Source organism: Lissotriton helveticus, chromosome 1_1, assembly GCF_964261635.1.
Source record: "Lissotriton helveticus chromosome 1_1, aLisHel1.1, whole genome shotgun sequence".
NCBI lineage: Eukaryota > Metazoa > Chordata > Amphibia > Caudata > Salamandridae > Lissotriton > Lissotriton helveticus.
The window spans coordinates 912150469-912178256 of NC_136057.1; the positions used below are offsets into that span (position 1 = coordinate 912150469).

The 27788-nt window shown below is 43.8% G+C and overlaps 1 protein-coding gene across 2 annotated transcripts in view; it reads right to left on the minus strand.

Moving 5' to 3' along the window:
- GNS (glucosamine (N-acetyl)-6-sulfatase) overlaps positions 1–27788 on the minus strand; it is a 258138-nt gene that overhangs the window by 152918 nt on the left and 77432 nt on the right. For both annotated transcript variants that reach the window (XR_013607146.1, XM_078676222.1), the window contains exons 2-3: positions 20319–20378; positions 7592–7795 (exon numbers count right to left, since the gene is read on the minus strand). Coding sequence is in view for 1 of the 2 variants with exons in the window: in XM_078676222.1 (XP_078532348.1) it covers positions 7592–7795; positions 20319–20378 (264 nt within the window). In the remaining variant the exon portion in view is untranslated. The remainder of the gene's footprint in view (positions 1–7591; positions 7796–20318; positions 20379–27788) is intronic.

Here is a 27788-nt window from a genome sequence, read left to right on the forward strand (position 1 = left end):
GAAACCAAATATGGAGGCCTGTATTTTTTACTTTACAAAAATCAATGTTTTTATTAGTGGTAAGTTTACTAGGTCTGCTGGAAATTTTAATAATAAAGCAAGGGGATGGTTCAATAATGCATGTACTGTGGCATTGAAGACACTAAAAAAGGCATTATCCATCAAACCTAGAGACAAAACAGTTGTAGCTAAGCTTAGATCTGACTATAATTTAGCTCTTAAGCAAAGGAAAGCTGAATTACGTGAGGAAGCTTGGGAGCGACTTGATCTAGCGGCTGTATCGAATAATTGTACTCTTTTTTGGGCAGTAGTAAACAGCCCCCTTTTAAAAGATGATAAACTTCCCGTGTTAACCTCAAACGTGGGTAAGGAATCATGGGTACAGCATTTTTCTGGCATTTTTAATCCTAACACGGTAATGTTGCCGATAAGTTGCTCTTGGCCAGTACTTAGCCTAGATATCACCTTACAGGAGGTCCTAAGTAGTATCAGGGCTAGTAAGGGCGGTAAGGCCCAGGGACCCGACGGTGTCCCAGTTGATGTGTATAAATTCGCACCTGAGACTTGGGGGCCAGTACTAGTCAAAGTTTTTAACGTTGCTGTTCGCTATACTATTCCGTGCACCTGGTCTGAATCAATAATAGTTCCGATTCACAAGAAAGGGGACCGAGGAAACGTTAAAAATTACCGGCCAATTTCATTGCTGGATTCGTCCGTCAAGATTATGAGCCGTGTACTCCTCGTCCGATTAGAAGAGTGGGCAGAGTCTAATCAGACAATGACAGACTGCCAATACGGGTTCAGGAAAGGAAGAGGTTGCATTGAACAATGCTTAAACCTGGAACTCCTGATAGGGAAATACACTCGAGCAAAAAATGGTTCACTCTACCTCTGTTTCGCTGATCTGAGCAGCGCTTTTGACCTGGTGGATCACGCCATACTATGGACTACCTTGCTAGAAATGGGAGCACCTAGGGAAATTATATATTTTCTGGCCCGTTTATACGAGAAGCTTAGCTCGAGTGTTCGGTACGGGCCTTCGGGCGAATGTACAGACAAATTCAGGGTCAGGAGAGGTATTAGACAAGGGTGTGTTTTGGCACCCTTGCTTTTCACTCTGTTTATTAATGAAGTAGACTCGATCCTTAAGAAGGCACCAGCGGACGCCCCTAGAGTAAACACAAGTACCATCCCCGTGTTACTCTATGCGGACGACGCTATGTTGCTCTCTAGGACTCCTCGGGGTCTACAGCTTTTGATGGATAAATTTGTGGCCTTTATTGAAAAAAGAAAGCTGGTCATTAACAAGAGCAAGACATATGTGATGGAGTGTGGAGCTAGTAAAGCCAAAACTAAAAATCCCTATAGGTATCTTATTGATGGCCAGGTGGTACAGTGTGTGGAAAATTTTTGCTACCTGGGGGTTAATTTTTCCAAAAATGGTCGCTGGGATGTCGAGCACAAGGTGGTGCGCGACAAAATGATCAGGAGTGCCAATGGAATATTTGCTTTTGCAAGTAAACTAGGTAGTAGAAGGCCTAAAGTAATGCTTAAGATCTTTGAAGCTAGGTGTCTCTCGGCTGCTCTCTACGGAGCAGGGGTATGGGGGGTATCCAGGGTAGAACCTCTACAGGTAGAAGAGAATACATTTCTGAAAAAATTATTGTGTCTCCCGACATCCACTGCTAATAGCTTGGTCCATAAAGAATTAGGACTACATCATCTAAATGATCTATTACTATTGAGACCTCTGATGTTATGGCGTTCGGTCTGGATGAAAGACGAAACCTCATTTAATAGGGCCATCATTGAGGACTGTTTACGTCTAGACTATTTTCTCAAAATCCCATGGATTAAATACACAATTGAATCCTTTTCTAGTGTGTTTGGGTTAAACGTTACATTAGATCACTGTTCTGCTTCGGATCTCTCTAAAGAGAGTCTGAAATCAACTTTCTTAAAACATTGTGCAGAAAGACGAGCCACGGATGATCTTAAACTTTCCACCTGTATACGTTACAACCATTTGAACGAATCTGTGGGCCTACACCCTTACCTCCTCCAGGTAACCAAAGGGCAACACCGGTTTGTTCTTACCAGGATGAGGATGGGTACGGTCCACCTATTGGTTGCATTCCCTGAGATTAAGATGCGCCCTACAGGTCCATGTTGGTGCGACAACATTTCAGAACAAAGCACAGAGCACTTTCTACTTATATGTAACCTGTATAGTGAATATCGTAAATTCTTTTTAAAACCTTTATTTATTAAATTTGGAGCAAGAACCATTAAAGCGGCAATGAAATTACTTTTTAATTTGCATCACCCTGACATCTGTTTTTATACGGCTAGTTATTTACTCAGGGCCATTAGCTATAGGAAAAGCATGATTTTTTAAAACAAATATAAAAAATTTTAAAATATTTTATCCATTGGAATTTTTTTTAAAGTGTGTCATTTGATTCGTTATATGTATCATACTGTATTTCTAGCGGATTGCGATTGTTAAGTGTATTTTCCTTTTAACATGTATTGTATGTATGTACTTTTATGGACATGATTTACATGTTTCCGAATAAAGTTTTTGACTTGACTTGTATCAGGTATGAAAGGTGCGTGAATGGCCTGTAAAACGGTTGGTGCCTTGTCGTGGCTTTACAGCTCACGAGTTGCGAGTCACTGGTTCAGTTTTTATGCATTTATTTATTGACAGAGCATTTCATTTTTTTGAAATATCTTGTTAATAAAATTGTATGTACTGAACCATCACTCGCCCTCGTGCCAAATCCAACCTGTATGTGTGTGTCTTTGAGGAATAGATAGCTGTGCTTGAATGTTTGACTTTTGAGTAACTCTGTTAAGGTGTGGTATCCTTTTACTCGGGAGAACAAGGGGAACGCAGGGTGGTAGGATTTTTTTGCCGGCACGGCGATCCCACGCCAAAATGTTTGGAAAAATGCTATTTTGACCTATTTTTAAGGTTTGCAAAGAGTTCTGGGTAGGAAAACATTGGGGGACCCACACATGCCATACCTCCCTGGACTCTCCCGGGTGTCTAGTTTTCAGAACTGTTTGGGTTTGCTACTTTCCAAAGAATACCACCCAGCCCCGGGCCAAAAACTCAGGTGCCCCCCCCCCCAAAATCAAAGTTATATTGCTTCAGGGTATTTTATATTCACCACCGTTAGATTTGGACCTTTTCCTGTTGCAGTCACTATGGCTACCCACGCAAGTGAGGTACCGTTTTTATCGGGAGACCTGGGGGAACGCTGGGTGGGAGGTAATTTGTGTGAGACCAGTGATGCCACGCTTTCCCAGACTACAACGTGTGAAAAAATTGTTTTTTTCTGCTAAAATTGAGGTTTGCAAGGGATTCTGGGTAAAGGAACGTTGGAGGATCCACGCAAGCCATGCCTCCTTGGAAGCCCCCGGGTGTCTACTTTTCAGAAATGTGTGGGTTTGGTAGGTTTCCATAGATGGCTGTCTCGCACGGGGCCAGAAACCCAGGTAACCCCTCTTGCAAAAGCTGGTGAATTTAACAATGGTGAAAATGTTAAGTCCACCAGCTTTTGCAAGAGGGGTTACCCAGCGTTCCCCAAGGTCTCCCGATAAAAATGGTACCTCACTTGCGTGGGTAGGCATAGCGGCTGCTTTAGGAAAAGGCCCAATTCATACTGTGGAGACCAAAACATTACCTTTAGCCAAATAATCTCATTTTTTGAGGGGGTCACCTGAGCTTTTGGCCCGGGGCTTGGCAGGCATCTTTGGAAACTACTAAACCCAAACAGTTCTGAGAACTAGACACCCGGGGGAGTCCAGGGAGGTATGGCGTGCGTGGGTCCCCCAATGTTTTCCTACCCAGAAACCCCTGCAAACCTGAAATTTTGGTCCAAAAAACCACTTTTCCATACTTTTTTGGATGGGATCTCGCTGCCGGAACAAATGTCCTACCACCCAGCGTTTCCCTTGTTCTCCCGAGTAAAATGATACCTCACTTGTGTGGGTGGGCCAAAGGCATGTGACTGGGGTGCTTAATTTGTAAAACTTAAATATGACTAAAAACTACTTTTTTCAAAATTCATTTTTGGCGTGTTCTGCTTTGGGGGCACCCACACAAGTGAGGTATCCTTTTACTCGGGAGAACAAGGGGAACGCAGGGTGGTAGGACTTTTTTGCCGGCACGGCGATCCCACGCCAAAATGTTTGGAAAAGTGCTATTTTTACCTATTTTTAAGGTTTGCAAAGAGTTCTGGGTAGGAAAACATTGGGGGACCCACACATGCCATACCTCCCTGGACTCTCCCGGGTGTCTAGTTTTCAGAACTGTTTGGGTTTGCTACTTTGCAAAGAATACCACCGAGCCCCGGGCCACAAACTCAGATGCCCCCCCCCCAAAATCAAGGTAGTTTTGCAATGAGGTAATGTAAATTCACCACCGTACGATTTGAACCGTTTCCTGTTGCAGCCACTATGTCTATCCACGCAAGTGAGGTACCATTTTTTTCGGGAGACCTGGGGGCACGCTGGGTGGGTGGAAATTTGTTGATCCACGCAGATTCCAGAACTTTCTACCACAGAAATGTGAGGAAAATGTGTTTTTTATGTTTGCAAGGGATTCTGGGTAACAAAACCTGGGGGTAGGCAGACGAGTCATCCCATCCTGAATTGCCCTGGGTGTCTAGTTTTCAAAAATGTATAGGTTTGCTAGGTTTCCCTAGGTGCTGGCAGAGCTACGGCGCAAAAACAAAAGGTAGTCTTTTTGTCCGAATCGTGCTAAATATCACTGGGAAATTGAGGTGCGACCATGCTGCGTTTTGCGCTGTTTCATGTCGCAGCCACTATGCCTACCCACGCAAGTGAGGTACCATTTTTTTCGGGAGACCTGGGGGCACGCTGGGTGGGTGGAAATTTGTTGATCCACGCAGATTCCAGAACTTTCCACCACAGAAATGTGAGGAAAATGTGTTTTTTTGGTCAAATTTTTATGTTTGCAAGGGATTCTGGGTAACAAAACCTGGGGGTAGGCAGACGAGTCACCCCATCCTGAATTGCCCTGGGTGTCTAGTTTTCAAAAATGTATAGGTTTGCTAGGTTTCCCTAGGTGCTGGCAGAGCTACGGCGCAAAAACAAAAGGTAGTCTTTTTGTCCGAATCGTGCTAAATTTCACTGGGAAATTGAGGTGCGACCATGCTGCGTTTTGCGCTGTTTCATGTCGCAGCCACTATGCCTACCCACGCAAGTCAGGTACCATTTTTTTCGGGAGACCTGGGGGCACGCTGGGTGGGTGGAAATTTGTTGATCCACGCAGATTCCAGAACTTTCCACCACAGAAATGTGAGGAAAATGTGGTTTTTTTGGTCAAATTTTTATGTTTGCAAGGGATTCTGGGTAACAAAACCTGGGGGTAGGCAGACGAGTCACCCCATTCTGAATTCCCCTGGGTGTCTAGTTTTCAAAAATGTATAGGTTTCCTAGGTTTCCCAAGGTGCTGGCAGAGCTACGGCTCAAAAACAAAAGGTAGTCTCTTTGTCCAAAGAACGTAAAATTTCACTGGGAAATTGAGGTGCGACCACGTTGCATTTTGTGCCGTTTCCTGTCGTAGGCACAAGGCCGACCCACACAAGTGAGGTACTGTTTTTATCGGGAGACCTGGGGGAACGCTGGGTGGGTGGAAATTTGTTGATCTACGCAGATTCCAGAACTTTCCACCACAGAAATGTGAGGAAAATGTGTTTATTTTGTCAAAATCTTAGCTTTGCAAGGGATTCTGGGTAACAAAACCTGGTGGTAGGCAGTCGTTTCACCCCATCCTGAATTCCCCTGGGTGTCTACTTTTCAAAAATGTATAGGTTTGCTAGGTTTCCCTAGGTGCCGGCAGAGCTAGGGTGCAAAAACTACAGGTAGGCACTTTGCCAAAAAAGGGTCAATTTGTAACTGCTAAATTTAGGTGTGACCACGTTGCATTTTGCGCCGTTTCCTGTCGCAGGCACAAGGCCGACCCACACAAGTGAGGTACCGTTTTTATCGGGACACTTGGGGTAATTCAGATTTGTAAATCAACTGTTATTACCAATTGAGCTTTCATGCATTTCTCCCTTTGAATGAAAGACATTGTGTAAAAAAAAAATCTTTATGAAAAATGACCAATAATTCTCATGCTAGTATGAGTATTCCCAACTTTGAAAATGTGCAATTATATACTGTTTCTGAACTCTATAATTTGTACCCAATTCAGAAATACATAGGTGTCTTTCATACAGATTATTCCATGTATACATTTTCCAAGACAAAGTGCACTATACCCAGTAAATGAAAAAATACCATTGCAAGTTGCTGCTCAGTTTTTGGATCTGGGTTCGTCGGGTTCTTGGTGAAACTACAAGTCCTATATATCCCCACAACCAGGAAGGTCTAACGAATGTAACGGTATATTGCTTTCCAAGAGCTGTCAAAATTAGAAAAAGTTATAGGTGAAAACGTTGAGACAAAAGGCTGTTTTTTTCAACAAAATTTCAAATATTCCAATATCTAACTGTTAGTTTCTATAACGAAACCTTCATGGATTTAGACAAATGACCCCTTTCTGAATTCAGAATTTTGTCTACTTTTCGAAAATGTAAAGCTTTCCAGGATCCATTATTGCTTTCAAACTCATTTCTACCATTAACTGGAAGGAGGTGGAAAGCTCTAAAAATAGCAAAAATAGGCTATGTCCCAGAAAAATGCCAAAACTGAGTGAAAAATTTCGGTTCTCTGACAAAAGTCTGTCATTCCCTGAAAGCTGAGAAAATGGAGATTTCAGCCCCACAAACCCTTTTGTGATACCATTTTCAGGGAAAAACCCAGAGGCTTTCATTTGCAGCCCGTTTTTCCCATTTTTCTGAAAAAAACAAAAAAATCACTATATTTTGGTTAATTTATGGGACCCCTCCAAGGGAATCCACAAACCCTGGGCGCCTTTAGAATCCACATGATGTTGGAAGAAAAGGACGCAAATTTGGCGTGGATACCTTATGTGGTCAAAAAGCTACAAGGGCCTAAGCGCGCACTACTCCAAAACGCCAAAAAAAGCCTCAGCACAGGAGGGGAAAAGGCCTAGCAGCGAAGGGGTTAAATGCATCTGTTCCACACGTCAGTGGAAGCAATATGCGGCCCATGTAGTGCACCAGGCTTGACGCTTTGCTTAGTTAGGTCGTCTTCGAGGCCAAAATGAAATAACGCCTGAAAGAGGACTTAAAAACATTAGAAAACCAAATTTAACTTTCCTGAATAGTTTCACTAGAATCCAAAACGAGCCCTTAGCCTGGCATAACTTCTACAGCGTCTTGAGTATGAGAAGGAAGAAGATGGATGAACAACAACAGAGGCAACATTTTGCTCAATTCATTTGGTAAATGTTACTTTTTCGGGGATGTTACTCTCAGTAGCATGGAATAATATCCCTTCCCCAGAGGGAACAGGTCAAGTTAAAAAGATCAACACCAGTGTGAGGTAAGACCAATGTAGGCAATCATGCTTTACTCCCATATACACAAAGTAGTGCAACACAAGACGTGACTGTGAAATAAGAGACAAAAATGTCATACAATACCTGATTTAAGTATTTGCCAGCAAAAAACGTTTGGTAGCCGTGAGCGTACAGCAGCGCTGGAAAGGTGTTGGGCTCCTGACTCTTCTGCCAGGATTTGCTGCTGCAATTTCCCTCCAAGGTGTTATTCACAACGTGATGGTTATGAGGGTACTTCCCGGTCAGAATACTGGATCGGCTTGGACAACACAGGGCACTGGCCACATACTACAGAAGACAGAGAATGGAAAGCAGAATGCAGAGTGATGAGACAGCAATAAAGAAGGCTGGGATCTGCTAGGAGAGGAGCAGTGTTGTCATGGTTGGCTGCTCTCGGGGTGACAAGAGAGAGGCTGCTGCTGGCCTGCTCTGGTGCAGCTGGGTGTGTGCTAGGGTTTTTAAGTCACTGACATTCTGAGGTCCTGATAACTGATGAGCACTCTCCTTGATATAGAAAAGAATGCAAGATCAGCTATAAAATGAAAAAACAACTGTAGGTATAGCTACAACAGATGTCTTGAGCATGTTTCGATACCCACTTTGGATTCTCATATCGAGAACAAATATTTCATGTAATAAAAATTAACAATATGTACAACTATACCACTGAAACATGATTATGCATAGATAGCAGGGATAATTTTTGGCTGGACAAGGGATTTACATGTTAAAGTCCGTTTTATTTGGGAAACACTTTTGGCAATTTTTTTAAAGTAATTTTTCAGAAAAAATCCTTAGGAAACCTACGAACTGTTTTTTTGTGTCACTCAAGTGAAACGTACACACAACTGCCCATTTCATCAGGAGAACCACGTGTTCAATTTAATGCATTCATATCAGTGGGTGCCCTTAAGTAAAAATAAGGTGAAATTATCAACAGCGCTAATAGTTTGCGCCCTCAAAATAAAGACAACTTTTCGTGAGAAAGGTTAGGACTAGCGTTCAAAATAGCCCATGTCTTACTTACCATACGCCAAGTATAACTATTATACAAATAAATGTTTCAGAACTAGAGGTTTGTATGCCCATATTTAGCTGTATGGGTACAATAGTACATATAACGAACATTTTTTATTTGATTTTCAAAAAAAACTTTAATTTCAAAGAATATGCACAGTACAATTACACAATTGTCAAATTGCAGGAGACTAGGCGCGTCGAAGCGTTTCAGAACCACAGAAATAATCACATGTTCAAACGGCAATAGAAACTTTATCCAGAAGAGTTACCAACAGCTCAGTGATAAAGGGCAGGAGCGGGCACCCAGAGGAGAAACATCATGAGTAAGGGAGGGAGGGACAAGGGCGGGGGCGCGTGTACTGGAGGGGGCCAGCTTATGGACCAGCACCGGCGGCCGCCGCGGGACGGGAGCCGGCGGGGAGCACGGGGGAGGACGCTGTTTGCTGAGGGTCGCGGCTTGCAAGATAGGTAACTAGTGGTCCCCATATATCTAGAGGACGGGTTTTAGCCGGCAAGAGATCCCAAAACTCAGAAAGGAGTACCACTGTTAGCTGCCAACCAACATACTACAACAAAGGTGACAATTTGCATTCTGCGTCACAGAAGGTGTAAGAATAGCCTGGACAAGCCACTCTTATTTTAAGGTAAATTTATATTTTACGAGCTCTGCTGATGTACTCTTCTGAAAAATAAACAGACAGCGACTCCAATACGTGCCTATGTTGACAAATAAGTTCTGGTGCCGAACACCGGAAAACACGGCACAGATTGTTGTGTACCTAGACTTCACAATAGTATTACAAGTCTGTATACCAAAAACAGCAAACAGCGCAAACATTGCCACCAGTCCATAACTGGAATGCACATCTGTAAAATACACCCTAAAACCTGCAAGTATATTACACTCACTCTCATTAAACAATGGCTTTAAACTTATATTTATTGTACGGCTTTTCTAATTCTGTGCCCTTGTTTTGATGCTCTGTTCAAGTTAATTCTAACAAAACCTTTCCACTCTCTCTATAGACAGTTTGAATAAATTCCTTTCTTTTTTTAAGGTATGCCTACAGACAGCTTTAGCTAGGTCACCAGCGTAGTGGCATTAAAATAATTTATGAATGGGAGAGGGTGGGTCAACCCTCTTCATCCATTGGTCTTCACCGGTCATTGTGCTATAACCCACCAAATCATACAGCAGTCGCAATGGGTCAACCCATTTCAGCCACGCGCCCTCCTACACTGTAAGGGACAGCAATTTGTCTGATCATATGTGCACATCTGCCTAAAGAAAAAAAGTGCTTGCTAACTCCTAATGAACCTTGGTGTGCCAATATTTTACTTTGTCAATGTTTTTTTATTTTCATTGTTCAACTTTGTTTTAGCCATTCATGTGTGTTAAAATTGTGTGTTCAGGTTAGAATAATTCAAAACCACTAGTACCTTTCTTTGCATCACTAAAAATCATAATTTCCAAGTCATGTGCATGAAAACTAAACTAGCTTTGGCAGATCCAATAGCTATCATCTATGCAAGAGCTATTGGGTTTGCCAATATGTTTTAGCATGTTGTACACTACGCGGCTGCTGTTTAGCATGGCTAAACGTTAGTGGGGTAGAGTGGAGGGGAGTGGAGTGGAGTGTCGTAGAGTAGAGTGGAGAGTTATGGAGTGGGTAAGAGAGCCGTGGAGTGGGGCAGAATGATGTAGAGTTGAGAGACGTGAATTGGAGTGTCAGAGTGGCATAGAGTGGAGTGGTGTACAGTGTTGTGGTGTGTCGTGGAGGGAGTAGAGTGTCAGAGTGGAAGGGCATACAGTGTTGGAGAGTAGAGAGACATAGAGCAGAGTATATTGTTGTAGAGTGGAGAAGTGTAGGAGAATGGAATGGCAAAGTGGAATAGAGTGTTGTAGAGTTGAATGGTGTGGACTAGAGAGGAGTGGAGTAAAGCAGACTGGAGTAGTGTGTCGTAGATTAGAATGGAGTATAGTGGCATGAAGTGGCACAGAGGGACTTGCGTAGAGCGTTGTAGTGTGAGGAGTGTTGTACAGTGGCATAGAGTGTTGCAGTGTGTCAGAGTGGAGTAAAGTTTAATGGAGTAGAGCGTCAGAGTGGAGTATCGTGTAGTGTCAGAGTGTTGTAGAGTGGACTACAGTGAAGTGGCATAAAGGACAGTGGAACAGAGTAGATTGGTGTAGAGTGCATTAGCTTTGACTAAAGTGGTGTAGAGTCCATTGGGGAAGAGTGAAGTGGCTCAGAGTGGAGTAGAGTGGCGTAGAGTGCAGTGGCATAGAGTTCAGTGATGTAGAATAGATTGTTTCAGAGTAGAGTGAAGTGGTGTAGATTGGAGTGGTGCAGGGTAGAGTGCAGATGCATAGAGTAGAGTGGCGTAGAGTGGCATAGCGTAGAGTGGCGTAGAGTAGCATAGAGTAGTGTGGCATAAAGAGTGGCGTAGAGTTGAGTGGCGTAGACTATTTTGGAGCACAATGCAGTAGAGTGGCGTAGAGGTGAGTGGTGCAGAGTAGAGTGCAATGGCATAGAGTGCATTGGAGCAGAGTACATTGGAGCAGCGTACAGTGGGGCAGAGTACAGTGGGGCAGAGTACAGTGGGGCAGAGTACAGTGGGGCAGAGTACAGTGGGGCAGAGTGCATTGGCGTGCAGTGCAATGGCACAGAGTAAAGTGGAGCAGTGACAAAGAGTGCAGTGGTGCATAATAGAGTGGGGTAGTGTGCACTGGAATAGAGCAAGCAGAGTGGTACAGAGTTAAGAGGTGTAGAGGGTGCAGAGTCAGAGTGCAGGGGTGCGAAGAAGATTAGAGTGGCGCAGAGTGGATTGGCATAGAGTATACTGGAGTAGAGTGCACTGCTGTAGAGTGCAGTAGATTGGTGCAGAGTAGAGTGCAATGGTGCAGAGCAGAGTGGCACAGAATTCAGTGGCAGAGATTACAGTGTTACACAGTAAAAAGTTGTAGAGTGCAATGGAGCACAGTAGCATAGAGAGGTGCAGAGTAAAGAGACGGAGAGTGCAATGGTGTCGAGTGACATAGAGTAGAGTGTTGCATAGCAGAGCATAGTGGCGTACAGTGCAGATTACCGTAGAATGCAGTGGAGGAGTGTGTATTGGTTCTGATGTAAAGTGGTGTAGAGTGCATTGGGGTAAAGCACAGTAGCGTAGAGTGGTGCAGAATAAACTGACGCAGAGTGCAATGGTGTACAATGGTGTACAGTAAAGTAGAGTGCATTGGCGTAGAGTGTTGCAGAGTCGAGTGTTGTGATGTACACTGCAATGGTGTAGAGTAGATTGGCATAGAGTATATTGGCTTTGAGTAAAGTAGTGTAGAGTGAATTGGCACAAAGCGTAGTGGAGTAGAGTGCAGAGGCATAGAGTGGAGTGGAGCAGGGTAGATTGCGGTGGCTTAGAGTGGAATGGTACAGAGTGGAACAATATGGCACAGGGTACATTGAGTCATACAGTGCAGTGGTACAAAGTAGAGTAGTGTGGTGCAGAGTAGAGTAGTGTGGGGTAGAGTGCATCAGCGTAGAAAGGAGTGGAGCAGGGTAGATTGCAGTGGCGAAGCGTGGAATGGCGCTGCGTGGAATAGAGTGGTGCAGAGTACATTGTTTCAGAGTACAGTGAAGTGATGTAGAGTGTAGTGGCATAGAGAGGCATAGACTGAAGTGGCATAGAGTGGAGTGGTGCAGAGTAGAGTACAGTGACAGTGTGGAGAAGAGTGGCATAGTGTGAAGTGGTACAGAGTATAGTGTAGTGACGCAATGTGGAGCTGAATGGTGTAGTGTGGAGTGATGCAAAGAAGAGTGCAGTGTCGAGGAGTGGTGCAGAGTAGGGTGGGGTTGGGTAAAGTGCAGCATGTATGTTGTGGCAGCGCTTTGCCATTACAGACAAATCATCTGCAATTGAAATTACCATTACATTTGCGCAGACATACAGTTTTACTGATAAAACTATACAGCGTTTCAAAAGATAATGTGTGGAAATGTCATCACCTAGTGTATTGATTTGCTATGAAAGTATTGTATTGGTTTCCACCGCACTTCAAAATTACCCCAAAACATGCTACATTTGTGCTTTTGTTATATTCTGAAATATCTGCTCAGTTCATTTAAACACATTTCAATTTAGTTTTGTGCTAGAAAAAACATCATACAGCACACCCCAAGCAGCCAGCATGATTGTCACTTAAATGCTCTCATTGTGAAGTCAGAGAAAGTAAAATAAACACCAAGCTCCCTGGAAGACAGAGACTGATATTTGACCTTGGTCTTTGAATGCACAGCTAATGTGGAAAGATAATAACAAGATTTAAAGGCCTATTTACAGAAACTCAGTACTGGTGGAAGTGTACAGTATATAGTGTTTGGGCATGGTAAAGGACATACTCAAGCTGTACAGCCTAAAGCAAATAAAGACAGCATATAGAAAGCAAGCAAAAGTGAGTTACAAACCACAAAGCCGATGGTAAGCAATGGGCAGATTGCTTTCCTAGAAAAGCTTTCAGAATGCCCCCCAAGATGTTGCTGCACTGTCTGGTAGGCTTCATGTTTCAATACTTGTTTTAAGAAAACCTGCTTGCTTGGAAGCACACATATACCCATATTGTTCTATTATAAATATGTGCCCAAATTAATTTTTTACCAATTTTAAACTTTTATAGTAGGAATTTGTGTGCTACACTTGCATTTTTTTTGTCTTCGCTCTATTTTTGTGCCATATGCTTGCAATGAAAAAGCATTGGCAAAGCCATCAGGCATCTCCTACGAGACTTATTGGCTTGGTCAGTGATTTTAAAAAACTTTGTGCAAAAGTGCTTTAAAAAAATAAACAGGAGAGGAGAGGGTGCCTCTGGGAAAGAAAACTGCAAAAAAGGGTGGGAGAAGAGGGGAAAGCAAAGGCCACATGCACACTTGTGGAGTGCCTTAAGAGAAAGAAAGTATACTATCCCCAAAAGCGAGCAGTCATGGAAGTATGGAAGTGTGGAAAACGTGTAATATTTTACTTGGCATAAGCTGCAGCCATTTCAGCTGAGGTGTCCATTTAAGTTTCCTTTGTAATTCTTTCGTCTTTTCATTCTGCCTGTGCTATCTATTTTAGTTGACTTCCTGACTCAGCTAAAAGCAATGTATGTGCTGAGAGTTTGTAGCTGTCAGTACATCTGTTGTCTGTCAATCACTTCTGCTGCCATAAGCACTCTTGCTCCGCCTCCCACTTTACTGACCAAGTGTTTATTCATCTGCCCTTGTTTGCTGAAAACTATTTCAAAAACTTTTTTTTCCTATTTCTGTTCACATGCTTACACTGCAGAAAAACGGTGTAAAAGCTCTGTGTTCTGTGACTTCAGTGTACTACCTCAGGCAGCACTTGAGAGTGCTGTGTGGACGTGATCCCACTCATGAGTGATTAATAAACTTGTTATTTATCCTTACTCCAGTGCTGATCTCTACTTTGTTTGTTTTTGAACTCATGGCCAAAAGGGTCACCCTGCACCAGTGTTCCCCTAAAAAGGTATATTTCAACAGTTGGCGCCCGTCTTGGGACCCCATCGGAGATGTGGCGCCCGAAGGAGTGGTGTTGACGGAGGATTGGAATTTTGCTGAGGAAGCGCACTGCACGAGGAGATCTTTGTCTTTGCAGGCCGACATGACTTTTCCGGTTTTCCTGATTTGACCCTACAGGTGGTGCCGGTCTCGATTGGTGTTTTCTTTGGCGCAATTTTGGAGAGACCATTAGGTCGACCAGAGATCACCAGGTGGGAGTTGGAGACTTCTGTCTGGTAAGGTCACTAAAGCAGCACTCTTGATTTGTTAAGCCAGGGCTTTTTGTTTGAATTTGTGATTCACTTTTTGCAAAAATTGAAGGCAGGTATTGTGGACATTTTTCTCCTTTTGAAAGATTTTTAAGTATTAATATTATACTCATTTTTTATAAATCATGCCTGTTCTCAGCACACTCTGTAGGTGGTCTTGCTGCTATGGTGGTACCAAAAAGTAAGCTTGAAAAAAAAAAAGTCAGCCCGCCCCCCCCCCCCCCCCCCCTAGAGGGGACACCTAATAAAGACATACATGTCAAATATGGTATTTCTCCCATAATGTACAGTATACTGTGGAACAAATACACAAAGAAAGATTCTGATCTACAATGGCCTGTGAATGGGTCATTTGATTTTAAAATGGTTCAATATGTAGAGTAGTGTTTATTTGAAAGAAAAAATAGACAGGATATGTTTGATTGTGTGCTCATGTGGGAGAAAGAAGTACGAGAGTGAAGAGAGCAGAAGTTATAGCAGAAAAAGAACAATGAAAAACGATATATCAAAAAAGCGCTAGAATTACAAAAATTAAAGTAAAGAAGAAAAAAAATAGAAAAAGAAGATAGGGAACGTCGATTAGAGGTAAATGGCCAGTACCCGATTAGGCACCCCATTTATCCCATACTTAATAAGCCTCAGGATGACTAAATCCTATTAGATCAACCCCGTATAAATTTCCCACTCCAAGTGCCCCTGAGGATGAGGTTTTTGATAAGGAGCATTTGTCTTCAGAAGAAAAAGATAAAGATAAGCAAATTGGGTGGCAGACTTGCTCTACTTTATCTAGGGAAGTGAAAGATAACTTGCGGTGTATTGCTAGAGAGGAAGCAGGTTGGACTACTACAGCAACGGCCCTCACAGTTACAGTTCAGACTTGGGGAAGATGCCAAACAGTTTTATTTTTGTAGAAAATTCATTTGGGAGGTAATATATGGTTGGTGGCATATTTCTAATGCAACAGAATCAGATGATATAAGTACTGAATATTAACAGTTAGGAGATGGGACTGTCCTTTTTTCGAACCTACCTGATATGATTAGACGGGTGGTCAAATTATGAGATGACACATTGCGTTTGCGAAAGGAGCAAGAATTAGCTAGGAAAAATAAAGTTGCAAAAGCAGTTCAATCTCAGGCAAAGAAAGTAGATGCTTTGGTGGATGCGAATAAACCTGGCAGTAGTGAGTCTGCTATGAAACCTATGCGTGAAGCTGCACCCCTGTATGTTCCTACGAAGGGTGCAGGAACCAATAATGATAAAACTTCAGGTGATGCAAAGGGATATTTTATATATAATTGGGTTTACACTCCTTGGAGTAAAGCGGATGTGATGGCTCTTAAAGCCGCTTTGCCCGACCCTCGCAAAAATCCTGCAGCCTTCTAGGAGGAGGTGGAAGGAGCCATTAGCTCCTGCACTATGACCTTGCCAGATACTAATATGCTCTTTGGGCTTATTTTGCCCCCTGATATGTGGAAAACAATATGTAAAATAGATGATAATGTAGCATATGGTGATACCTGGGAACATTTAGAACAAACAGACGTGGAAAGGTAGCCTGCGCAGAAACCTCAGAAGGAGATATTAGATCTTCCTAAAGCTATTGTGACTAAGTTAAAGACTCTCATACCCCCTAAGAAAATAGATTGGACCACGTTAGCGTCCTGTAAACAGAAAAAGGAGGAGTTAGTTTCTGACTTCTTTTCAAGGTTTGAGGAAACATTCCATGATTTTAGTGGTCAGTCATTGGCCGATGATAAGGGAAGGCATTTGTTTGTTGACAAATTTGTTGCTAATATGTTACCAGAAATAGCTAGTCGCTTAAAGGCCAGCGAAAGTTCTTGGACCACGTCTTCCCCAGTTTCCCTTTTGACCATGACCCAATATTATGAGCAACGGGAATAGGAACGAAAAGGCAGGGAGGATAAGAAGGTTAAAGAATTAAAGACAAAATTTATGTTGGCACAAGTATATGGTCCACTATTTAGGGGAGGTGGAAGAGGAGGACGCGCAATGTATGCACCTGGAGTGCCCCCTTTTGCAAGGTCAGCAGTATAAGCGGGGAAGGGACAGTATGAGAGGATGCCCAGGGAATTCAGGAAACAGTGGAGGTACAGGAGTTTGCCCCAGATTTAAAGCAGTTGAACAAGGACCAAATTACTCTAATACTTTTGATAGACAAAATCAATATCAAATGTCTGATTATTCTGCTGATGCTGTTGCAGGTTCCGATTATGCATATGAATGCCAAGGATGGGGTAAGGGACCGGTCGAGGTACCAATAGATCAAATGGGTTATGTTGATGCAGCGTCTTGGGATTTACTGATCGGTTTCTGGTTGACACAGGGGCTACCTGTAGTGCTCGGTCTAAAAGACTGGTTCTTCGGGCTCTCCTGTCCAGCACTTTGATAACAACAATAGGATTCATTGGGACACCTACACCTAACCCACTTTCACAGCAACTTGAATTCGGACTTGACAAATTTACTGCAGCCTGTCCATTTTTGCTTTGCCCAACCACACCTGACAATATTGTGGGTATCGATATGCTTAAATATTTTAAAATCCACAATACGTTGTTTTCCAGAAGGGGTGTGTGTTATTTTAAATAACAATTATCCAATGGTTGAGAGATCCTGTCTTATCAATGAGGATGCCGCTCTGGCGTCCTTACCTAGTGTGAAGAAGGAACATTGTTATTGTTATCATTTCTTGCCTCCCATCATCACAAAGTCTTGTGAAATAAATTGTAATATTGTAGACATCAGGTTACCTATTTAGGTCACCTCCTGTCTAAGGGGGGACGTGCACTCATGCCAAACCACATTCAGACCATTCTAGACACTCCTGTACCCCGCACTCAGAAGAATGTTCGTGCACGGATTTGCCTCACTTTTTTTTGTAGGCCTTTATCACACATTATTAAACCTTTGTTGGGCTTTTTTTTGCCCTCCCATGGACTGCTGAGTGCGGAGCACCTTCCAACAGTTACGCCAAGCCCTTTGCTCTGCACCAGTATTAGGTACCCCAGACATTTTGATGAGTGACTATTTGTCCGAGTTAATTGACAGCTTGTGTTCTATTTATCAGCAGGTGCGTGAAGCTCTTACTTCGTGAGCCCTGCTGTGTTGACAGACCACTGCAACATCCTGGTCACCGAAAGAGGACGAGCTGCGTCACCTGAAGGACCCGAGGAAGTCTTCCCAGACCACACGATCCCTGGTACATCTAGATATCTGCTTCGATCCAGGAAGAAAGACATTTCAGCGCAGGACGAGACTGTTTGAGCCACTGTCATGGGTGGGTAAACACGGACTACAAAGGCGGGTACCTTATTAGTGACTACTCGTCTCAATGTTAGTGAAGAAACCAACGCCTGCCCAGGACCTTAGGGCACCATCTGTTTTGTTGTTTGCCTAACAAGAAGGAGATCGCTGCGACAATATGCAATGGCAGTACAATCTGCATCCTTGGTCTGACTTTGACTGCTGCCAACATCACTACTTTAAAGTGGGTAGTGGAGGAAGTAATGCCTGGAGCCTCCTTACCCAACATTTCTGTTACATCAATTGCTGCAAAAAAACAGCATCATTTTGATCTCCTGCAACATGAACTGGGATACTGGCAAAATCTGAGAAACAATTCATTTCTTCAAATGTTGCATCAGACACACCAGCTAAGCAATGCTACTAACTGTTGGGTTTGTGGCAAGATTCTTCCTCATCAGAACATAAAAGGAATCCAGTTGTCGCCGCTGCCATTCTCTCACAATGGCTCATGCCCAGCTTGGTTCAAACTTCTATATGTCTCTAATTAACAAAGTCTGTTACCCCAACGAAGATGGGGGACCCATAAGCAAAAGGGGCTGCTTTAGAAATGGAAGAATATAGTAAAGTGCAGCAACAAACTATGTGTATCCAAATTCTAGGTCGGCTAAAGTAAATGGACCCCTTGTTATCTCTGTTGCCATGACCACAGTCCCCCTTTGTGTATAGGCGATGTGCCAGTGGGCCACAGTAACTGTACTGCAGTGTTGCAGATGTCTACAAGAGGTCGAAGCAGCTTCCTTGCATCACGTCACACTTCTTATATTTGTGGAACTAAGGCATACTACTTCCTACCTCCAGGGTGGTCTATTACCTGTTACATAGCCTTCCTTCTACCACCTGTGTTTTTAGCTCCCCCAACCTACCATCAAGATTTGCAATTGTTCAATCACTATGCTGGTAGCAGGGGAAAACGTGCAAACAATGTCTCTATAGTCGACAAGACAGAAACCACATGGGAACCATATAGACTGAAGCATGCCGTGTCATCGGATCCAGCTGTTGTGACTTCACACTGAACAATTCACCTTCTGTATACGCGGTCATCTCCAAACTACACAAAATAGCTATTGAGATATATCAAGATTCAGGAACATGGACTTGGGCTGGATGGTTCTGGAGCGTATTTTCTGTACGGGGATTGAAAATACTCTCGGCCTTGTTCATAATTATAGCTATTCTCTTCTCTTGTTGTTTATGTATCCAATGTGGGCCAGTGCTTTGTTCCCTCTGTATTTCCACTTGTACTACTTGTCTACCATCTAAAACAAATGTCCAAAATGTAAATGCCCGTTTAGCAACAGATCAAGAAATCAGAAACATAATGTTAATTGATACATATGACATTTTTCGTACCCTTTAGAAGCATAAGAAAATGTCTTAGCTTATGCCAATTGCCGTCTGTGGAAAATGTGTACTATTTTACTTCGCAAAAGCTGCAGCCATTTCTGCTGAGGTGTCCATTTAAGTTTCCTTCGTAATTCTTTCGTCTTTCCACTCTGCCTGTGCTATCAATTTTAGTTGACTTCCTGACTCAGCTAAAAGCAATGTACGTGCTGAGAGTTTGTAGCTGCCAGTACATCTGTTGTCTGTCAATCATTTCTGCTGACATAAGCACTCCTGCTCCCTTGTTTGTTGAAAACTATTTCATAAACGTGTCCTTCCTGTTTCTGATCATATGCTTACACTGCAGAAAAACTGTATAAAAGCTCAGTGTTCTGTGACTTCAGTGTTCTACCTAAGGCAGCACTTGAGAGTGCTGTGTGGACGTGGTCCCACTCACGAGTGATTAATAAACTTGTTATTTATTCCTACTCCAGTGCTGATCTCTACTTTGTTGGTTTTTGAACCCGTGGACAAAAGTGTGACCCTGCACCAGTGCACCCCTAAAAAGGTATATTTCCACAGAAGAATAAAAGGAGCCAATCAGAGAGAAGAATAAAAGGAGCCAATGAGAGAGGTGGTAAACAGGCTATGCTCCACAATAGGTCCAAATACATAATGGATAGGCAAATAAAGTCAACAAATACAAGCAAGCAAATGTAGGGAAAACACAAAGTCAATAGCAAAGTATGGTTGAAATAAATGTTTAGGTAACCTTTGGGCATTTCCACAAGATGTCTTAGCAACCACACAGCTGATCTGTCTGGTAGGCTTCGACCTAAAAATCCCATCACGCCAGCTTGTCAAGTTGAGGCTGACTGGCTTTGCCAAGACTTGGGAACGTACTCACGATTATACCTAGTAACCATTCTCAATAAATGTTTGTGCTAACCAGCTGAGCTGTAGTCATGCCCACCATTGTTTTTGTGTTTTTCTGGTAAAGGTCTCATCCACTCCTAAAGTAACAAAACCAGTTGACTTCACTGTTGAATAAAGACCATCCGTTTCTGATGTTTCAGGAATCTTTATTAAGAAAATCCTGACAAGGAGGTCAGCACGACTGTCCCAACCCACAGCAAATATCCAACTGGCCACTGATGATCCTGACAAGGAGGTCAGCATGACTGTCCCGACCCACCGCAAATCTCCAACTGGTCATTGATGACACTGACATTCCAAGTGTCATAAAGGACACTTGGAAAAACAAACTTCCATATAGAAATTAACACATTTGAATATGAATTTTGAATCAAATGTAACACTTACTGCGTTTGAGAAGGTCATCCCAACATCAGCAATAAGGGCTTTAGTCTTCTTTAGAGGTGTCTACAAGAAAGACCACAGTTAAGTCAATGCCAGTGTATGCCATTATTCTATAGTATATTGCACTGCGAAAGGCCACAAATTCTGTAACATCCATCACTGTATTCATTCAAATGTACTTCTTAACACCACTGTCCTCTGCGTACACTACACTTCCTACATGGGAAGCCCCAATTAATTTTTCCCCCCATTTTAAACTTTTATAGTAAGATTTTATATGCTACATTTGCTTTTTTTATCTTCACTCTATTTTGTGCCATATTCTTGCAATAACAAGCATTGGCAAAGCCATCAGGCACCTCCCATGAGACCTATTGACTTCGTCAATGATGTTTAACCATGCTCTCGATCACTGCGGCTGCTTTGCGCGCATGTCTAAAGATAAATTAATGAAAAGCCCTATGACCTAGCCACCAAGTCATTTTGTAACCGTGCAGCAACAAGTATGTGTGCCACTAGAAAATGAGGAGAACCTTTTTTTACTTTTTTAAAAAGCTATCAGCACAGCGCCGGAGGCCCCGACCCTTTTCTGCACCACTCTGCTGGGGCTCCTCCTGGCGCGTAGCTGGTTGGGGGATGAAGTCTCCATTCCTGTCGAGCATCCTTGGGGGCCAACAAGACCTCCTGTTGCCTCCAGGAAGTCCCACACAGCGTATTGCTGAGATGTGGTTGGAGGCCACGCCCCTTTTCTCAACCTCTCTGCAAATTCGCCTCCTGGCGCACTACTGGTTGGGGAATGAATTTCACTTTACAGCTGAGGGCCTCAGAACTTCTTCCCCCAACCAGTAGTGCACCAGGAGGTGCATTTTATGAGGGGTGGAAACAGGGGTCATGGCCTCCAACAATCTCTTAGCAATCCAGCTATGTTGGTCTTACTGGAGGTAACAAGTGGATTAGTTGGCCCCCAGTAACTCTCAGGAGTAAAGTGGGCTTCATCCTCCAACCTGTAGTGCGCCAGGAATTGAGCTTGCAGAGTGGTGGGGAAAGGGGGCATGGCCTCTGAAGACCTCTCAGCAATTTATCTGGATGGGACTTACTGGAGGTACCATAAGGGGTAATGACCTACTCCATAGCCTCCCAGATGTTACACAGGCACCTGTTGAAGGGCATCTTGAAGGCAATATCTGGAGATGTCTGTGGATTAGACTGTTTTTTTTACACTGTTGAAGAGCTTTTTGGGGTAGTTTTTAGGCTATCTGAGCTCAGATTTGTGGAAGGATGCTTTGGTGTCTAAACTGTGTTTGTTGCCCTCTTTGCGTTTAAGGCAAAAAGGTTATGGAGTAGTTTGAGTGGGTTATTCCACCATTGGCATTAAAATGTAAATTGATACTTGTATAGCGCACTACTCACCCGCAAGGGTCTCAAGGCGCTTGTACGAATACCGCTGTGGAACCCATCCTGGCTTTCCCTGTGAGGTGTCCACTCCTGGGCACCCCCAAGGTGGAGGCCAGGCATCCTTAGCGTTGTGGGGGCCGTTGTGGAGATTAAGCAAGCTATTGCCCAGAGTTGCAGAGTGGGACTCCATGATTGGAATAGGCACCGAGGTGAGAATTATCAGGTCCGTGGAATTTTGAGCCCAAGACCCGCCGAGGCGGGGAATTGAACCCTGGTCCCGGGCTAGACCTCTGCATCAGGGTCTGCTGCTCTAACCATTGATCATTGAAAACAATGGGGTAAACCCAAGAAATCAATAGGACCTGGGTAACTGTATATATATAAAAAATATGGTCCTAGACACAATTTATAAACACGGCTAGTGATGTGAGTATTACTTCTTCACAGTCAACAAAAAATCAGACTTAATCTGAACCTGCAAATACATGGAGATGTATTATTAGCTTAACTCAGCCAAAAATGCAACAAAAATGCAGTAAATGCAAAAAACCCAACACAATTATCACAATAATTCCTACTGCAGTTTATTTACAATTTCATAAAATTTCAGGAAAAGTAGAAACGGAAAGGGAAAGAAATTTGGTGCTCAAGTAAAAGAAGGTGCGAGTATAGGTCTTAGAGTGATTCAGTGCAAAAAAGAAATTATTTTACATTGCACATATTTAGCCTACCCATTCACAGTCTATATACAATTATTATACAGGGGGGCACAGAAGGGGGGGGGGTTTGGGCAGGTGTAGGCTTTTGGTGGGGGGATCGTCGACGTTTCGACCCTGGCGCAATAAGGGAAAGTCACAACCTCTGCTGCGGGTCTTCTTCAGGACGGATGTGGGGACAGGGGACGGGGGAGCACCAAAGGAATTGAATAGGTGTCGCAATTCCAGATCAGTTGGGCGAAACACCTCTGACCGGTGACTTCTGCTCAGTCTAAGGGTCAATTCGTATATAATAGGCACTCGAGTTCAATCGTGCCTAATCCGGTAGCACGATGGGCATTGTGCCAGTGGACGAGGGCGAGAGAACTAGATTAAGTTCAGGTGTACCTTAAATGTAAACGTTGTCCCCAATGGTTCAAAACGGGGGGGGGGGGGGTTTCAGACCACCGTTCTTCAATTGAATTCGCTCGGAGTGTAATCCGGCAGCTCCCGACTCACATAACCGGCAAGGCAGACAGGCTGTCTGCCTTGCCGGTTATGTGAGTCGGGAGCTGCCGGATTACACTCCGAGCGAATTCAATTGAAGAACGGTGGTCTGAAACCCCCCTCCCCCCCCCGTTTTGAACCATTGGGGACAACGTAGGAATTATTGTGATAATTGTGTTGAGTTTTTTGCATTTACTGCATTTTTGTTGCATTTTTGGCTGAGTTAAGCTAATAATACATCTCCATGTATTTGCAGGTTCAGATTAAGTCTGATTTTTTGTTGACTGTGAAGAAGTAATACTCACATCACTAGCCGTGCTCTAACCATTGAGCCACACTTCTCCACATTCTGTAGTTCTGAAGGTTCAATGTTCTTTGAAAAGTTCTTTTAAGTTTTGTAGACTTACAGATCTTGTTTCTTTTTAGTTTATGGGGAAGTAGGGCATGTTCAGTGGCCACCTCTGTCATGGCTGTGTTAAAAGTGGCCATGTACAAGTTAGATTCAAGTTTGGTAGGAATACTCCTTAATTTCTAAAAGATCAAATTTTCTAGTAGAGACCTGTTGGTATAAATAAAATCTTTGACTCGGACATTTGATTTATTTCAGGGTGAGATTTTGGTGCACATGAGAGAGAAAGGGATTTGTAGATGGTCTGACCAGTCATCTGGGATAGAAGATTCAGACACAACAAGGCCTGTTTTGGCGATTACAGGGTAAAAAATCAAACACTTTGATGTGAGCACTTCAATGCCTTTGCAAGCACCGCCAGCCAGCACCACTCGGGGACTCCATCCCCCGCCTGTCTTTGCGGCAGAGCCGCAGACGCCCATTTGCGTGCCAGGAGGCGCTTTAAAAGCGGCTCAGGGCTCCCGCGGTGCGGGGCCTTTCACTGCCTTTGCAAGCCTTGCCAGCCAGCACCACTCGGGGACTCCATCCCCCACCTGTCTTTGCGACTGGAGCCGCCGATGCCCATCTCCACAACCTGCGTCGCTTTAAAAGTGACTCAGGGCTCCCGCAGTGCAGGATCCCTTCACTGCCTTTGCAAGCACCGCCAGCCAGCACCACTCGGGGTCTCCAACCCCCACCTGTCTTTGCGGCCTGAGCCGCCGACGCCCATTTCCGCACCAGGAGGCGCTTTAAAGGTGGCTCAAGGCTCTCGTGGCACGGGACACGCACGGGCGCACCCAGGTCATGTCCGGGCCAAGGGCAGGCCCATCCATGGAGCCAGGAGGAGCCGGAGTTGGGCCCCCTCCCTAACATCTGCGCCTGAATCAAGGTACTGCCACTCGTAGTTGTTCATTTTACAGTACTGCAAGTATGGTAAAGCGAAAGGGACCGGCTGAAAAAATGGGTAGTGGTGAGGTAGCGATGTTGGATGCGTTCCTGACTAAAGCAGTAGGTGTCCTTTCCCATGACATCGAACTAACTGAAAGGCGCTTCTCAATGGAACCCCTTCTTTTCCCTTTGGGGACACCTACACAAAGTGCAAATGAGACCTCTTTTCAAACACAGTCATCACCATTGCTAATATCAGGCGATCTTTCACCTGGCCAACGTGGAAATGGCCCTGCCACCATAGTTCATCCGGTTACAACAAGGAGGGTGCTGGATTCCTCTCCCCCTAATACATCTCCAAAAGACCCCATGCGCAATTCTCCAGCGAAGTGACGCAGGGCGGGGGGCCTAAGAATCCAAAACAATCTAAATTAACTTGTGTTCCCAAGCCTAAGGGCCCACAAACCAGGGCGGTACCAGTGAATTCTATAATATCACCACTGCCAGCAACTGTAAATATGTTACCGCCACAACCAGTTCTGGATGACGTATTATGGGCAGAAGAGAGTAAAAGGATAACTATTATATTGGACCCCTTTCTAACCAACTTGACGGAAATCGAACAGAGACTAGACGATTTAGAGATCTAGAACTATTTGGTCTTATCCCGAGCGGACCCCCAAGAGACCCTCTTCTAAGTGCACCTATAAACGGACACTTAGTTCACTTAAATGAGGATTGGGGACCACCCATTCTACCGACAACGATAATTCCATCCACCTCTACCCCTAGGGTTTTAGGACAGCTTCCAATCGGCACTGCAAAATCTAACGCACATCTGGAGGTTCGGAACCCCCAAGGAATGAGTATAAGAGATGTATTTCAGCAGGTTCCAACAGCCCAGGAGGAAAGAAGAGTGGTCGTACAGTCAGAAGGAACACGAGAGAACTGTCCTATGGCTGCAGATAATCATTTACAACAAATCCTTCATCTCCCACCAGAAGCCTTTACTCTGGTACTGGTTTTGGCAAATGTACCCCCGCTCCAGGAAACTCAAAACGAATCCACGATGCAGTTAATGGATAAATGTCTCCACAAACAATCTTAAGGACAAAGGACTGGGGAGCCACCAACTGGCCAATAAAATTATCATGGCCAGGTGAGTGGGGTGGGTGGGCCGCTCAAGCAAAGTTATAACTAGCGACTGCATGGTGATAAATTTTATGAAAGCCCCTATGGGTCATTTTCTCCTAGATAATCTGTATAGATTTTCTCCTAGGAAGTCGCAGATAGTTTCCTTACCACTGGAGTACTTTTATAAGCAGGGTCCATAGCAACGTATGGGTCACAGGTTCAGGAGAATGCTTGAACAACCCTCCCCGAGAGATTAGCGAGGATCCTAACATTACTTCAGGGATAAGTTTGTACAACAGATACACAGCCTTTTCAGATCTAGAATCTTATGATTAACGCCATCACCCCCTCACCAAAAGGGAGGGAAAACACACCAGCTACTTCAGTGCCTAGGGTGGAGGCGAACTCATTATTCCCATTAACTGTAGGGAGGGCTTCCACAGCAGTAACTCCGGTGCGCAGTGTTCAGGAGACCCCTCTGATTATTATTATATCACCATCGAATGTCACGGAGGAAAATAGGACTAGCCTAGCCTCCTGGAATGTGGCAGGAATAGCTCCAAGATAAGAAATCCCCATTGGCATAACCTTTGGCAATCACTGGAGATTAACTGCTTCCCGGCGGTGTGGGCCAAAGACCCAGTTTTTTTCCCAGGGTTCCGCACTTTTCACACACCCGCAACACAGTCACTGTCAGGCAGAGCGAAGGGGGGGACTAATAATCTTAACTTCTAACACTATACCCCTACAAGTAAGGCAGGTTGGCTTTTCAAATAGCCATTTCCAGCTCCTTCAACTTGAACATAGGAAAGAAGAGATGTGGCTAGTAATTAACTATTACAACAATACATTTGGGAGAAATATGAAGGCAGTGGTAGAAGAAGTAGCAAATGAGATAGAAAAAGCCATTGCCAACATAAATAGGGGCCCTGTAAATATTATTTGGGTGGGATATTTTAATATGCATCTTTCTAAGAATAGTGGAGCTATGGTGTGTGGCTTAGAAGACCCCCAGGGTAATCCTCTTCCACATTTCATGCATAACAAATATGGGGAAGTTTTAAATAGACAACTATAAAAGTGAAATTTGGGAATAATTAATTACATAAATGCAAGTGAGATAGGGATAACATTCAGGAGGGGAAATCAAGAGTCTACGATTGACTTCATTTTAGCTTCGGCCACTTTAAATAGGAAAGTGGCCTACACAGGTAGCCTATTTTCTTGTCATAGCGATCATACTATATTATTTACTCACTTAAGTATCCTGAGTAAGGCAAAAGAACATCATCAGGTAATGGAATGCATAACCCTGAACAGGAAAAATGGCTACCAACTTAAGTGGACACAGGCACAGTAACTGAATCTCGTCCCCGAAATACTAGCCCAAGCCAAGGAAGAAATCACATATTGTTTGGAGGAGAGCTCTTCCCCTTCATTCCTAGTCACCCAGTTTAGAGCACTTTTGATGAAATTGAAAGAGGCTCTTACTCGCTCGAAGTCTCCAAATATTATCCCTACCACCCGCTGGTTTGATTCATTATGCTCTACTGCTAAAAGTGCCCCCGTCAACGCTTGAAAAACTCACCCTAGAGATCCCATCATGATACGAGTACTACGCAATGACTATAAACAAGCGAGAAGAAGAATAGAGAAGGATCTTAGGGAGCAGGCCTGGGAAGATCTCCAACAAGTGGCTATGTCAGGTAGTAGTAGGGAATTCTGGAAAGTTGTAAATGTCCCCTACTTTAAAGATTCTAAAGACCCGTCTTTGAATACACATGTAGATGAGGAAGCATTGGTGGGACATTTTGAAAATATCTTTGGTTCCAGAATCTCCCAACTATCACCACCCGAGCTAGACCTTGTATCTCATGGCAGGCTAAGCTTCTTATTATTGGAGGTTAGAAAGGGGCTGGAGGTCTGTGCGCCTGGAAAGGCTCCAGGCCCTGACAGAGTGCCGATCGACCTTTTCCAGGAGAACTACGATATGTGGGTCCCCCTACTAACAAACGTTTTTAACACCATTGTGGTAGAGGGTCCTCCACCATCCAGGAAACAAAGTGTAATAGTGCCTACATATAAAAAAGGCGATTAGGGGTCCCCAAAGAACTACAGCCCAATTTCCCTCCTGGACACCACTGTCAAACTTATCGGACGGCTTTTATTAGCCAGACTGGAGGTTTGGGCCGAAGAACATAGCATTTTCACACAGGCACAATATGGTTTCCGGAGGGAAAAGGGGACGGTGGATGAATGCCTAAATCTCTTATTATCCATAGATTAATATACCAAGATCTACATGGCCTTCATGGACTTGACCGCAGCTTTTGACTGTGTTTCTCACCAGAAGTTATGGCTCATGATGGAAGGACGGGGCATTGATCCCCTGATCATCTGCTTTATTCGCCAGTTGTACGCCAATGCCACTGCCTGTGTACGGTATGGCAGGAATGGGGAATGCAC